Below are 15085 nucleotides of genomic sequence, written 5' to 3'. Positions count from 1 at the left end.
TTACAAATTCTTGCCTTAACCTTAGTCGAACGTCAGGCCTGGCCAGGCAGTTCATGAAATCCTTGGGACAAGCTTCCCCCAGCCAACCCCACAATAACGTGGAAATAATTGTGCCATTAAACAATAAGGATTGTTTAACAGCTGGCCAAGCCTGACGTTTGACTAAGGTTAAGGCTATTAGGGAGCGTACATGTGACCCCCCCCCTCACAATTCCCTCCAGTTGCTCCCATAGGGAGCGGGTGTTTCTCGTTACTAAACACACAATTCTGAGGGAATTAACCCATCCTTATGAAATTAACCCATCCTTATGGAAAGGTTCTTTGCTCGTGCAATGTAACCAAGGTCCGCATGTTCTTTCAGGATCCCCCTAGTGGTGAAACCTCCAAAATCCAGGCTGACTGCACGCCTCGACTTTTATTCCTCGCTCCTCTGTTCTCGAGAACCACACCCCAGAGGATGATCTGTTTCACTCTTCCCTCCAGGCCTTCAAACAAGCAGTGCCCCACTCCCTCTTTTCATCCCCATTTCAGTCCCATGATCTTTATTACCCCCATTAATCTTTTCTTAACCCAACCATCTTAATTACTTCCTCCCCCCCTCCCTTTCCTCTTCATGAATTCCCTTGATGTTTGACGCACCGTCAGATATACCTTGCTTTTTCTTGAGCTTGGCTCCTGTAAAGGAATTTTTTAGAAACCGAAGCCATCAACAATTCAATGGATGAAATCAACAGGACGTTGATTGAGGCATGCTAACCACCGTGGGATTTAATCCATTATCATCTCCACCACCGAAGGGGGACTGAGGTTACGTTTTTACATCCGTTTGTCTGTCTCTCTTTGTCTGTATCTGTGAGCCAGATATCTCAAAAAGCTATGGACGGATTCAGACGAAACTTGGTGTTCAGGTTGAATGTGTGCCAGAGACAATTTGATTAGCAAGTTTCCCGTGCCCCACGGGATTCTAAACTGGGTCGGGATGAAGGTGGCAAAATCCAAATGGCATCTTCTGTCATCGAGCCAGCAACCAGGAAGCGACAATTCGTTATTATTGCCACATCTGATGCAATCTAAATGCTCTAATGGTGGTGAGGTACTCCATTTGAAACTGTTTGTTCGATATACTGTGTGTGGCTTTTTGATACCCGGTGTAATCCGTAATAAATATTTGCATCGGTGTCAAAGCCAATTGCAAATTAATAGTAGGATTTTTGATCCAGATCCTGATCCGGATAATATCGTTTTTTGAAGCGATTCTTCACCATTGAGAGATCGGACCAAAAATGATATATAGCACGACATCTCAAAAAGTTGTAGACGGATTGAGATGAAACTTTGTGGACATGCGAGGTTTGTGACAAGGAAGAATTGATTCAATTTTGGTGAAGATCCAGATCTGGATATGAGAATTATTTAATTTCTAAAGTGATTCTTCACCATTGAGAGATAGGACCAAAAACGATCTCGTACTGTGCAGCATGACATTTCAAAAATGTATTGGGCCCGATATGTTCTTGTGGATCAGGCATTGCGTGGCGGAGGTATGCGCTCTACCGAGTCCCCTTCTAGTTTAATATATGATTGTGTTTTTGCTCTTCGATGTGCAGTTGACTTGATTGCAGTCAAAGTTTACTGTCCGTCCGTCTGACATTTACTGTATGTATGAATGTATGGTATCTTCCATCTGGGTTTGTAAATATTCTGATTCAAAACGACAAAACTCAATATTTCTTATATGATGATTTTGAAATTATTTTTCATGTATCATGCTTCCTTCTCTTATCATTAGTATTGTGTAAGCAATGCATCATTGATCAATTAACATCTAGCATGTCCATTTGTTAAGAGCAAGGTCGTGAGAAATGGAAAAAAAAAACCTTTCCTGACAATGGTCCAAGTTTTGATGTTCAACTACCATTTTGCTATCAGATTGTGAGTTTGAAAAAAAAAAACCCAGCTGGATCAGTCATGACCTTCAGGAAGAGGCTGGCCTGTCTGTAATATCAGTCTGGCCAACATGTGATTTACTACTGCTACGACTACTGCTACTACTGCCACCACTTTAACAACCAAATTATTCCCACCTTCTCATTGGGTTGGCTGGGGAAAGTTATTTTGCCGGCCTTTCACTTTTACGAGAACCAGCTATCCCAAGACTAACATTAAAACGAAGGCGGCAGGAATCTGTAATTTGTTCAGTGTTGGCCACAACTCGCCAACTCTTCATAAAAGACAACATGAACTCTTTGACGTCCACCAAGGAACGACTTAACAATCTTTAACATTCATCTTGCTCTTCCATAAGCTTCAAGCTTGTATTTAAAAAAAATTAATGAATACAGCCATACGGGACACCCGGCTTAACGTACATCCGACGTAATTTATGATGCAAGGCCCTGCCTGCGAGGAACCAATCCAACAGTTTATATTTCAGGACAAGAATCGAACCCAAACTGGACGGCTCAAAGGTAAGTGCACTATGTCTGCACCATCCTTTCATCCTTTGATGCTGTGGCCAGTAGGTGGTACCAGACCACTATTTGTGGTTAAACAACTTGAAAGCCCTCAAGGCAACCTGGTATCGGTATTAAAATGCTGCCGATGGAAATGCAATGCTGCTCGCATCTCTCTCTCTCTCTCTCTCTCTCTCTCTCTCTCTCTCTCTCTCTCTCTCTCTCTCTCTCTCTCTCTCTCTCTCTCTCTCTCTCTCTCTCTCTCTCTCTCTCTCTCTCTCTCTCTCACAAACTGTTATTATACTGTATGCTGTGTTGTACCAGCACATCGTTTCATCTTTGCTAACGCACTGTGTTTTGCATTGCAGGATGGTTCACTGCAAAACAAATCCAAGGAAGAACTCATTTGTATAATTTTTGATCTACGGTCTGAAAACAGGCAACTGAAAAATAATCTCCGTTGTTTAACAGGTAAGGGATGTGCAAAGCGTTTTGTATTTTAATTGCAGTGAAGCAAGCGCGTGTTAACGCTGAATTTTCCTGCGACGTATCGATACCCAAGCCAACAAGCCCTGACGCAAATGGAATATTTTGTTCACAAAACCTGTGCGTCATTCTGTGAAAATTGTGTGAAATTATTTGAGAATGAAAATTTTGTTTTCAACGTTTTTGGGGGGGTTGTATTTGCACTCTAACGTGGCATTTGCACGAAGCCAACTCACTTCCTGTCATTCACATCCCCCACCGTGCCTGCCCAGCAACTGGCAGGAAAGCATTTTCTGAAATAGCGTCGAGGCAAAAGGATTGTGGCTCATTCTGCGATTCAATAGAGTCCATCGTATATTGTGCAGTCGTGTCATTGTAGAGTGAACGATAAGTTTTCAAAAAGACTGCAAAAATGCCAAAAAAAGCAAGTGTTGGACTTTCCACGTGAGACTAACATTACTGCCAAGGTTGGGCGGTTTTTACATAGTCGTCTGCATTATGTACTGTACTGTGTCGAAGTACTTGTGCAAGGTACGCAAGAATCAGACCTTGTAACTTGGCTTTCTGATGCGATATGCCAGTAACAAGAAGAGCCTTGGACTTGATGTCCTTCATGGGAACGAGATGGCAGGCAGTTTCACCACCCCAGAGCGGGGTCCCATACTCCTCGATGCTTCTCTTGAGGAGCATTATACACTATATTGAGCCTTGAGTGACTCAAAATAGACTTGGTCTGTGAAGAATATTACCGACGCGTCGGCCAGTTTAGAGATGTGGTCTGTCCAAGACAGGTTGTGACAGATAGTGAGGCCTTGGAGTTCCAAAGGTGCCATCTCTTCCAGTGATTGGCCACAACAAATAAACTTGGGAGGGTGGTTCAAAAGCCAATCAATTCTGGAGGAAAGACAGAGTAAGAACACAGCATTTTCCTGCGTTGAAAGACAAGTTCCAGGTAATTGACCAGCAACTTATTTTGCTTCCACATTTGCAGAGATAGATGCCAGAGCAGCCTTCCCCTCAGCCTCACAACTGTGGGATACTGTTTTGCAAAAGGTACAGAGGATTTTCCAGGGAGGTGGAGAGGTCATTGATGTAGACCAAGAATAAGGTTGTTCCTAAAAGACTGCCTTGTGGGAAACCATCCTTAAGGAGGAGATCATGTGACAATGCTCTCAAGATAAATCTGTTGTTTCCACTCACAGATAATTTCTGATTTAACCATTCAAGGAGGGGCCTCTGAATACCATTAGAAGATCCATTTATCGAGGAGGTATCAAGATTGACTAGGAACTCCTCAACCTTCGTGGGGGAGAGGTCCACATGCCGCAGAGAGCAGTCTTATGATTGGAGAGGGGGAGGGTGAAGGTGGATACGGGAAGAGATTAGGATTGGCACTTTTGCCTTTTCAGTTGAGAAAGATGTTCAGCTTTTTCTAGAGCAGTATCTAATGTCACTCCATTATTTTCGGATTTAATTTACAGGAGTGAAGTTAGGAGGATATTATAAAATGACACAACAATTATTTTTTAAAAATAATTGATACCCTTGTAAGATAATACTCGTACCTGTACTTACATTTTCTAAAACTTAAATTTCCTGTCATGCTATTTAATTTGCTTCTGATCTGCCAGTTTATCAGCTCGTGAAAAACAAGTGCTCTACATGTTGGCATTTCACCCATTGCTTGAAAATGTAGTTGTATTTGAAATAATATAAATATTTATAACTGTCTTAATAGACTACGTACAGTTAATTTGGATAGGGAGCTCTTCATTGTCTGAGGACAAGCAGACTGCTCATTAAATACTGCTTCCAAGTTAGTATTTACCTTTTCTTATTTTTTTTACATCTTTGTTTTACATATATCTCTTTGACAGTGGGTAATCTTTTTACCTTGTGAAATTTTTGACGTGCAATGTTACGAGGGATCGAAGTGTAAACATTATTTTGATGGCATTGCGTTCAATGTGATTGATGAGGTGACTTTTCAGATGGAAAAATTAAATAAAATTGCAGGAGAATCCTTATCCTTATGATAATTCACAGACCGGCCGGTGTGTGTTTGGTGCACGACGACTCCTCCAGTTCTGGGCCGATTACATCCGGACTTGCTGCATAGGATGAGCATGCCCCAAATAGTGTATAGGGTGTTTTTATCTTTGCCGGTGGTCTTGGGAGGGGGGGGTGGGGGGAATTCTCAATGTAAATGTGTATCGCATAGCACCACTACAGGTGAAAAAGGGTAGTACAAGTCTCACCATTTACAGTACAGTTTTCCTGTCCCCAAACCTGGTGTTGGCTTCATAGTTAGGGTGGCTGACTTGGGATCCTAGGGTCCTGAGTTCGAACCCCATTGGATGCTGAATTAACACAAGGTGAGGTTGACTCAACCTGTCATCCTCTTGAGGTCGGCGAAGTGAGTATCGGTGTACTGGTAAAAGGGGCACAGCATCAGTGGCACAGCTGTGCTCCAAGAAATGGTCGGAGTCGCGACCCGTCCAGATTGTGCCAAACAGCCAAGGAAAAACTGCTTCGGCAGTTCCAATGGTCTGTTCAACAGTACGGTCCACAATTGCTGTCCCCATGTTTTCCAAAGCAGTAAGGTGATCTGAATTACAAGTCATAGGTATGCCTTTCCTTCATTAGTGTGGAGCCATTTTGAGAATAATTGTGTATTTCTGTCTGTCATAATCATAGACCTGATTACAGCATTACATTGATCTTACACTATATCTTGATCCGAGTGTGCTGGGAGATATTCTCATTGTATCTATCAAATATACTGATTGGTTTGACTGTTGCAGATCTTGGAAGCTAAGCAGAGTTGAACACAGTTAGTATTTGGATGTGAGACATATGTGGAAGGCCGGTTGTCAGCTGAAGATAGGCGGGATAGCTCAGAGTGGTAATGTGCATGCCTCTGAGCTGTCTGCTCTTGAATTACATTTTGGTTATTAATGAACGTTTGACTTTTCAACGTTATGAAGTGAACACAATGTAATGATTTTGTGAATTTGTTTTCTTCAAAGCTGAAAATGCATGATCACCTCTTCCCTTATTGCACTTTGTTTGAAAGGATTAGAACGGCTTGCAGAGCGGGTCGAGCGCTTGGTGGGACAGACTGAGAATTTACTGAACACGCCGGAATCTTGGGAAGCCTGTCCTTCCAATGCTGATCACTCTTGGCTAGAAGATTGCCATGAGCAAGACTCTGGCCAGTTGCAACAGAACACAACCACAGGAAGGCCATGCGGTCCTAAGAGGAAGCGTGTGCATCATCATCCCAGCACGATCCCACATGATGAAGGTGGACAGCATCAGAATGGGTCTGCAGCCAATAAGCCAGAGGCCTTGTTCCAAAATAGAAAAGAGAAGGAAGACGAACAAGAACGTTCTGCTTTTGCAGCAGACTTTTTTGCCGCAGAAAAGTCAAACTTGCATTTTGTTCAACACACAGAGAATGAAGTCGGTGAACCAGACATGTGTGATGGTAATGAAGGGCAAGTCTTCACTGCCCAAAATCTTAGCCCCATCAAGCAGGAACAGGAGAATTTGCAAGATGAGTGCTCCGGAGAGAAGCATGATGGTCAAGTGAGGTGTGCCGAGAACACTGAGCAAAGGTTTGCGGCTGTAGGACTCGTCAAACGGGAACCCGACTGCGCACAGACTATGGGCATTTACTACCACACCAGGCATGGAGAGAGAGTGCAAACCAAGGCTGAGGCAGAGCCTGGAAACTGGGTTGAAGAAAGGACGCTTGAAAGAGCGGTTGTAAGAAATGGGGAGATCGAAAACGGATTGTGGTCTTGTGATGCTGGGCCCTGTGTGTCTGGTGATGAGTATTTGAGCAATGAGATATACAGAAGACAACCAAACATACCTGACATTGATGTCACCACATCTCTATCAGACGTGAGTTTTGTTTATTTATTTATTTATTTTTTAAGTTCACTGCAGTGCCATTTTTAATGTTTTAAATAAAATTATCGTAAAACAACTGCTTGGGCATTTATGCTTGTGTGTACAACTTAGATGACCACACTGAAGTGCATATCATTTAGATTACCGTTTTTGCTGAATGTGTAAATATATCTCACAACTGCCTTGCCCACTTATGAATTGAGAACTGATGCCTGGCAATTCCTGCTGGTAACACAGTGTCTTCAGAAAGTATGCACACCCCTTGACTTCTTCACATTTTGTTGTGTTACAGCCTGAATTTAAAATGAATTAAATTATAATTTTTTGTCACCGATCAACACACAAAATACCCCATAATGATAAAGTGAAAACGTGTTTTTGGAAATATTTACAAATTAACTAAAAATGAAAAGTTGAAATCTCTTACATTAATAAGTATTCATCCCCCTGAGTCTGGTGATGTCTGGTGGACCAAAAAACAACATACTGGAAATACCCTGTAGAAGCGCCTTTGGCAGCGATTACAGCTTCAAGTATTCTTGGGTATGTCTGTATCGGCTTTACACATCTGGATTTGGGGATTTTCTCCCATTCTTCCTTGCAGATTTGCTCAAGCTTTGTGAAGTTGGATGGGGAGCATCAGTGAACAGCAATCTTCAAGTCTTTCCACAGATTCTCAATGGGATTCAAGTCTCGGCTTTGCCTGGGCCACTCAACGACTTTCACGTTCTTGTTCTGAAGCCGTTCCAGTGTTGCTTTGACTGTATGGTTGGGGTCATTCTCCTGTTGGAATGTAAATCTTCATCGCAGTCGAAGGTCGTTTGCACTCTGAAGCAGGTTCTCCTCAAATACTTCTCTGTATTAGGCTCCATTCATTGTTCCCTCTATCATTACAAGTCTTCCAGTCCCTGCTGCTGAAAAGCATCTCCATAGCATCATGCTGCCACCACCGTGCTTCACGGTAGGGGTGGTGTTACATGGGTGATGAGCTGTGCTCGGTTTCTGATAGATGTAGCGCTTTCCATTCAGGCCAAATAATTCAAATTTTCATCTCATCACACCATGGAACCTTTTTCCTCATGCTCTCAGAGTCTTTCACATGCCTTTTTGCAAACTCCAGGCATGCTGTCATGTGACTTCTTCTCAGGAGTGGCTTCTGTCTGGCCATTCTCCCATGAAGCCTAAATTTGTGACGTGCTGCAGAGATTGTTGTCCTTCTGGCAGGTTTTCCCATCTCAGCCAATGAACTCTAGTTCTGTCAGAGTGGTCATTGGGTCATTGGTCACCTCCCTGACCAAGGTCCTTCTTGCCCAGTTGCTCAGTTTGGTCGGACAGCCAGCTCTAGGAAGAGTTTGGGTAGTTCCATATTCTTTCCATTTCTGGATGATGGAGTTCACTGTGCTCTTGGGAACGTTCAACATACTGGAAATTGTTTTATACCCTTCCCCAGATCGATGCCTGCTCACAATTCCATCTCGTTGTTCAACGGATAGTTCGTTGGACTTCATGGTAGAGTTTCTGCTCTGTCAACTGTGGTACCTTACGAGGTATACAGAAAGGTGTGTGTCTTTCTAAATCGTGTCCAATCATTTGAGTTGGCCACAGGTGGACTCCAATCAAGTTGAAGAGACATCTGAAGGATGATCAAAGGAAATTGGATGCACCTGAGCTCAATTTGGAGTGTCATAGCAAAGGGGTTGAATACTTATTGACGCAAAACATGTCAACTTTTCATTTTTAATTAATTTGTAAAAATTTCTGAAAACATTTTTCACTTTGTTTTTTTGGGGTAATTTGTATGGATTGGTGACAATTTTTTTTAACTTAATCCATTTTAAATTCAGGCTGTAACACAGCAAAATGTGAAAAAGTCAAGGGGTGTGAATACTTTCTGAAGGCACTGTACTTATCTCAGCTTAGACTATTTGTGCCAAATTTCCTAAGATGTGAACGATCAAGATGTACCCTTGTATTCTGCATTAGCCAAATGGTCACCCTGCAACACTTCTCCCAAGTGGTCCTCACCTCACACCATTGCAGGTGCTTGGGAAGGACCACCTCAGTGCCCCAGCGTTCTTACCCCATCCCCCCCCCACACACTCTGGTGTCCGGCGATGCCACTGTCCTGAGACTACAGCTCGGGTGGGTATTCCCCACAACATCACCAACAGGCTCTGCATACCACACCTGTGGTCGGGCACTGCCTTCAATTCCTGCCAGGCCAGCTCCCTGGCTGCCTCGCGTATCCCAATCTCCTGAGGGGGAGGGGGGATTCATTCCCCCTGAGTACGTCCACATTAACCCCAGCACCCGCCCCCGCTGAATGCATCCCGGGGACCAAGTCCCTCTTAGTCTGTCCCAAAACAAATTAAAAGGCTTTTAGTCTGTTCCTGCAACTGCTGGCCTTGAGCCTCTTGCCCTTTTCCGATTGCCACAAGCGTCCAGATGCTCATGACTCTCGCATATAGCTGGACCAAAAAACAAGAGTTAACAGCTAATTTTCACTCTCACTGATCCTTTCCCACATTGACCTGTCCTTTTCTAATGGTGATGCCCTTTGTTTTTTAATCCCTGGCCCACGGTTCTCAATACACACCCTGAGGGTGGCGAGTTGATGATTCGGGTTGGCGAGCTGACCTCCAAGGGGTCCGACTAAACACAGATCGTGATGTGACATTTACTAGCACCAGCTGGCACCCATCGGCGGACACAACCCTGCACAGGACGTCCCTGATTCCTTGTAGTGTCTCTCCCCGGTTATTGTCTCCTCCGACCTGATAGGCCTGAACCATGCCCCATCAGTGGAGTTGCACTTTTCATCAACACCTCATTTTCTCACTGCCCTTGGACTGATCTTACACCTCCCAGCTCCCAGGTGTACCTCTGGCTATGTCTTCCCCTCTGTTCCCACCACTTCTTTGAATATATGTTGTACCGTCCTCCAAACAGTGACGACTCCATCTACATCTCCCTCTCAGACAACATGGACAAACGTTTAACCACTCATCCCAACTCTTTCTTCCTCATACATGGTGATTTCAAGTACAGTATGACCATGCAAATTGGCTGAGCATTGGTGCCTCTCTCACCAGCCATGGCACTTCAGCAAAGGACTTCTGTGGCTCCATGGGACTGACCACCATCTTGTCTTCAATTATCCGACCCTTCTTTCCACCCATGGTACGCTGAATCCTGTGGTGAGGCAGTTGCTCTCGACCAACTTGCTTTCTCTTCCTGGAAGAGAAGGCAAGTTGTTCCAGAGGAATATATATGGGGGAGCTACCGTAAGAGATGGACTGTGGAGCAGTGGCACGAGAGTGACTTTCCTGGGGATAAGTAAGCACGGCTCCGACTCGGAGTGAGCTGATGGATAAGCAGAGGGTTCCACATACATGTGCAAGAGTTCCCAGCTAGAAATAGTTGCGATGCGATTTTATGCTCCCTGTGGGTTTCATGGGAAACCCCGAGTTTTAAAAACTTTAAAATATATGGAGTAGAATGGACATGCTGATATTGAGCACACAATTTCTGGCGGCCATCTTGGAATGTGCATGATGACTGCGCCTTCCAGGAAGTCACGCTGTCGCAGTGGGGCAGAATGTTTTGCGATTAACTGCACAAGCTACTGAACCGGGGCAAAATAACACAGTCTAAACTTCCACAAGTGAGTACGGTAGTGATTAGGGGCCTGAGATTAGGGTCCGTTGAGGGGCCTGAGCTCCACCCGTAATTTTTTTTTTTAATAGCCTAGGGAAACCCCCCGTTGGCTCGTCCTCACTTCCTCATCGTTACATGATTGAAGAGTCATGGCTAGTGAAAGATCATGTTATGCTTTGTTTGAGGTCCCACATTCTTGTGTGGTTGGCCAGGGGAAGTGTGGCTCAAGTCTTTAATGAACCGGCTGGTCAGGCGTGACGTTTGACTGAGGTTATGACAGGGATTTGTAATTTGCCCAGGGTGCCAGCAATAGCTTTCCAATCCTTCATGTAGGACACTGTGGGATCTTTAATATCCACCACCTAACGTCGGTGATGGGACACCCAATTTAACGTCCATCGGAGGGACGGCACCCCCGTTGATGATTTACCCAGTCTGTAAAACACTGGGATGACAGTTTATCGCTGGGTCGGGATTCAAATCCAGGCGAGAAAAGCAAAAGCAGCACTGAAAGCGGCCGCCGACACACGGACAGACACAAACTTCGACTTCTATAATAGATTTGTTAATACTTTATTTATTCACTTTTCAACACTTGTACTGTGAGCTAAAAAAGGCTGCTGCTGTGATTTTGCTTTGTTTATGAGCTTGTTGCTGTTCTAATTTAGGATCTTCATGAAATAAAGTTATTTTTTAAAGTTACAAAAGAGAAAAGAGAGAGAAATGGTTCTAATCGGAAGCCACGATTGCTTAGAGAAGGCAAGCAGAGTTATCTGTGGCCGGCGGCCTCAGGACCGAAGGTTGGGTAAAGGTCCGAGGAGCTTCGGAGTGATAAACCCAAACGCTGGATCCTTAACGTTATATTGTAACGTTAAAAGAACCATTCCAAAATGGGTGGCATTGTCCATCAGTCTGTTAACATTTCAGCTTTTTTTGCCTTTCCTCCCTTATTACTGGGCCAATTATTTTCAAATTCACCGTCAGAGCTGCTCGGATCTATTATTTAATTCGCAGTTTGGTGGCTTTCCGTAAAAAAAAATATATATGGAGAATATAACAAGCATTGTGGAGCATTCTGTTGATATCTGATGGGCCACGAGTGGAGTATTCATGCGAAACTATTTCACGAACGATAGCGTGTGAAATGCTACACAAATACTTCATGGGTTACCCATCTGATGTCAAGAGTGGTACACAATGACAGTTAGGGTTTATATTATTTTATGCCATAATCGTAAAATTGGATTTTTTTTTTTTTGGATGGAAAACACCCTGGATCTTCACTGCAAAACTTGCCCAATCGATGACGTCACAGTAGCGATTACACACTCCAAGATGGCCACCACGAGTTTCATGTGCCACTCCAAGAAATGAGCAGCATCTCCATTCTCTGATATATATATATATATATATATATATATATATATATATATATATATATATATATATATATATATATATATATATATATATATATATATATATATATATATTGTTTTTTTTTGAAAGAAAAAGGTGCTTCCAACCAAAAGAAAAATGAGATTGACTCTGCTAATTTGAGCAAAAAAGCAAGAGCAGACCCTGTCTCAGGTGACGTTTCAGCAGCTTCACAGCGGGCTTCGTCAGGCACAATGAACTTGCTTTTTTTGCTCAAATTAGAGGAGTATATATATATATATATATATATATATATATATATATATATATATATATATATATATATATATATATATATATATATACACACTAGCGATATCCGTGCACATGCACGGGAAAGCAGTACAACTAGGCTGGTGCCGAGTTTTTAGTGTGCAAGCTTGGTATTATAATAGATATATATATATATATATATATATATATATATATATATATATATATATATATATATATATATATATATATACACATAGATACAGTGCCAGAAGAAAGTCTACACCCCCTTTCAAATTTTTCACCTTTTGTTTCATTATAGCCAAGAATTAAATTGCATTAAATCAGACTTTTCCCACCTTTATTTACACATCGTAACCCAAACTTCCAAGTCAAAAACAAATTCATCAAATTAAAAAAAATCAATTAAAAATACAAAACTAGAATGTCTTGGTTGAAGAAGTGTCCTCCCTCCTTATAATTGCAATTGTAAATTAGCTCAGGTGTAACCAATCACATTTAAAATCACGTCAAATGAAATGGCTTCCACTTGTGTTTAAATTGTCGTGATTCTGATTATTACCTCCACAACTGAAGCTGAAGTAGGTTGTTTTCACCCCTTTCTGTCTGTTTGTCTGTGTACAGGATATCTCAAAAAGTTGTCGATAGATGCGGATTAAACTTGGTGGACACGTTGTGTGTGTGACAAGGAAGAATTGATTCAATTTTAGTGAAGATCCAGATCTGATAAGTTTTTAAGTGATTCTTCACCATTGAGATTTAGGGCTAAACTAATATATAGCATGATATCTCAAAAAGTAGTGGCCTGATTTGGATGAAACTTGGTGGACAGGTTGGGTGTGTGACCATCAGGAATTGATTCGATTTTGGTGAAGATCCGTATCTGGATCCTACTATCCAAATTTTTTAAGTGATTCTTCACCATTGAGAGATGGGGTTCAAAAACGATATGTAGCACGATATTTCAAAAATGTATTGGGCCAAATATGTTCTCGTGGACCAGGCATTACAGGGCGGAGATACGCACTCTACCGAGTGCCCTTCCAGTTTCAGAATAAAATCAGCTGTAACTGTAGGTTTCCCCTGCTGTGTAGTGCATTTCACAGAAAAGACTCAACCATGAGCACGAAGGAGCTTTCAAAAGACCTTCGGGATAAAATCGTGGAAAGGCACAGATCAGCGAATGTGTATAAAAAAAATTTCAAAGGCCTTGAATATCCCTTGGAGCACAGTCAAAATAATCATTAAGAAGTGGAAGGTGTTTGGTACCATCCAGACCCTGCCTAGATCAGGCCGTCCCTCCAAACTGGATGACCAAGCAAGTGGGAGACTGATCAGACAGGCCATGAAGACGCCAATGGCAACTTTGAAAGAGCTACAGGCCTTTATGGCAAAGACTGTCACTGTATGCATGTGACAACAATATCCCAAGCACTCCACAAGTCTGGCCTGTATGGTAGGGTGGCATGAAGGAAGCCATTACTCAAAAAGCCCACCTTGAGTCCCTTTTGAGGTATGCAAAAAAACCACTTCGGAGATTCTGAAGCCATGCGGCAAAAAGTTTTGTGGTCTGACGAAACCAAGATGGAACTTTTGGCCCAAATGCAAAACGTTATGTTTGGCGCAAACCTAACACAGCACATCACCCAAAGAACAACATCCCTACTGTGAAGCCTAGTGGTGGCAGCATCATGTTATGGGGATGTTTCTCATCAGCAGGGACTGGGACACTTGTCAGGATAGAATGGAAAATGGATGCAGCAAAGTACAGAAAAAATCCGAGAAGAAAGCATACTGCCCTCTACAAGAAAGATGACATTGAGACGGAAGTTCACCTTTCAGCATAACCCGAAGCAGTTCACCAACGACCCAAAGCACACAACCAAAGCTACACTGGAGTGGCTAAGGAACAAAAAGATAAATGTCCTTGAGTGGACCAGTCAGAGCCACGACCTAAATCCAATCAAAAATCTGTAGCATGACTTTGAAGATTGTTGTCCATCAACGCTCCTGATGCAACTTGGCTGAGCTTGAACAGTTTTGTACAGAAGAATGGGCAAATATTACCCAATCAAGGTGTGCAAAGTTAGTAGAGACCTATCCCAACAGACTTACAGCTGTAATTACTCTCAAAGGTGCTTCCATCAAGTATTAACTCAGGGGGTGAACACTTATCCAACGAAGATATTCCAGTTTTGTATTGTCAATTAATTTTCTGAAATTTGCAGAATTTGTTTTTCACTTGGAAGTTGTGGGTTATGGTGTGTAAATAAAGGTGGAAAAAGTCTGATGTCATGTAATTTAATTCCAGGCTAAACGGCAACAAAAGGTGAAAATTTTGAAAAGGGGTGTAGACTTTCTATAGGCACTGTGTGTGTGGAGATATATATATACTGTATATATATATATATATATATATATATATATATATATATATATATATATATATATATATATATATATATATATATATATATATATGTTCTATGGTTAAAAAGAAATGCCATCAGTTGAGCACGTTTCATGGCCCCAGAAAGCCTTGGAGAGAAGGATGGGGCAGGAATGCAAATTGGGGTCGGGAACAGATTACCCAGGAGCCTTTCAGAAAGGGAGGGGGTCGTGAGGTAAATTTGCATGGTGTCCCCCACAAGAATTGGGCGGAAGAGTGAGAGCACCCATTACTGCAGGGAAGGGCTCTGTGGGAGCCCCGAGCAGAGTATGCGGCAGGCTGTAAGCAGACAGCATGCACGGAGTGGTAGATTAGACAAATGCACAACCTGTCTGCACAAAACCTGGTACACACAAGACAGGTGCGGAGTGCGCAACTCAAGTGGGATTGGCAGCCGTGGTTGCGAGATCTCCGCGAGCGATGTTCTGGGGATTCCATGTAGGTTTCA

At 42.6% G+C, this 15085-nt stretch overlaps 1 protein-coding gene across 2 annotated transcripts in view; it reads left to right on the top strand.

Moving 5' to 3' along the window:
• The window catches only part of LOC147022326 (uncharacterized), a 38396-nt gene that overhangs the window by 5226 nt on the left and 18085 nt on the right, over positions 1 to 15085 (top strand). For both annotated transcript variants that reach the window (XM_085893098.1, XM_085893099.1), the window contains 2 exons: positions 2822 to 2924; positions 6016 to 6851. In XM_085893098.1, the coding sequence (XP_085749224.1) occupies positions 2822 to 2924; positions 6016 to 6851 (939 nt within the window). The remainder of the gene's footprint in view (positions 1 to 2821; positions 2925 to 6015; positions 6852 to 15085) is intronic.

Source organism: Eptatretus burgeri, chromosome 8 (genome assembly GCF_056783735.1).
Source record: "Eptatretus burgeri isolate ZD-2024b chromosome 8, Ebu_testis_v1, whole genome shotgun sequence".
Classification (NCBI taxonomy): Eukaryota; Metazoa; Chordata; class Myxini; order Myxiniformes; family Myxinidae; genus Eptatretus; species Eptatretus burgeri.
The sequence above is the reverse complement of the archived record's forward strand: the minus strand, read 5'-3'. Positions and strand labels throughout refer to the sequence as shown.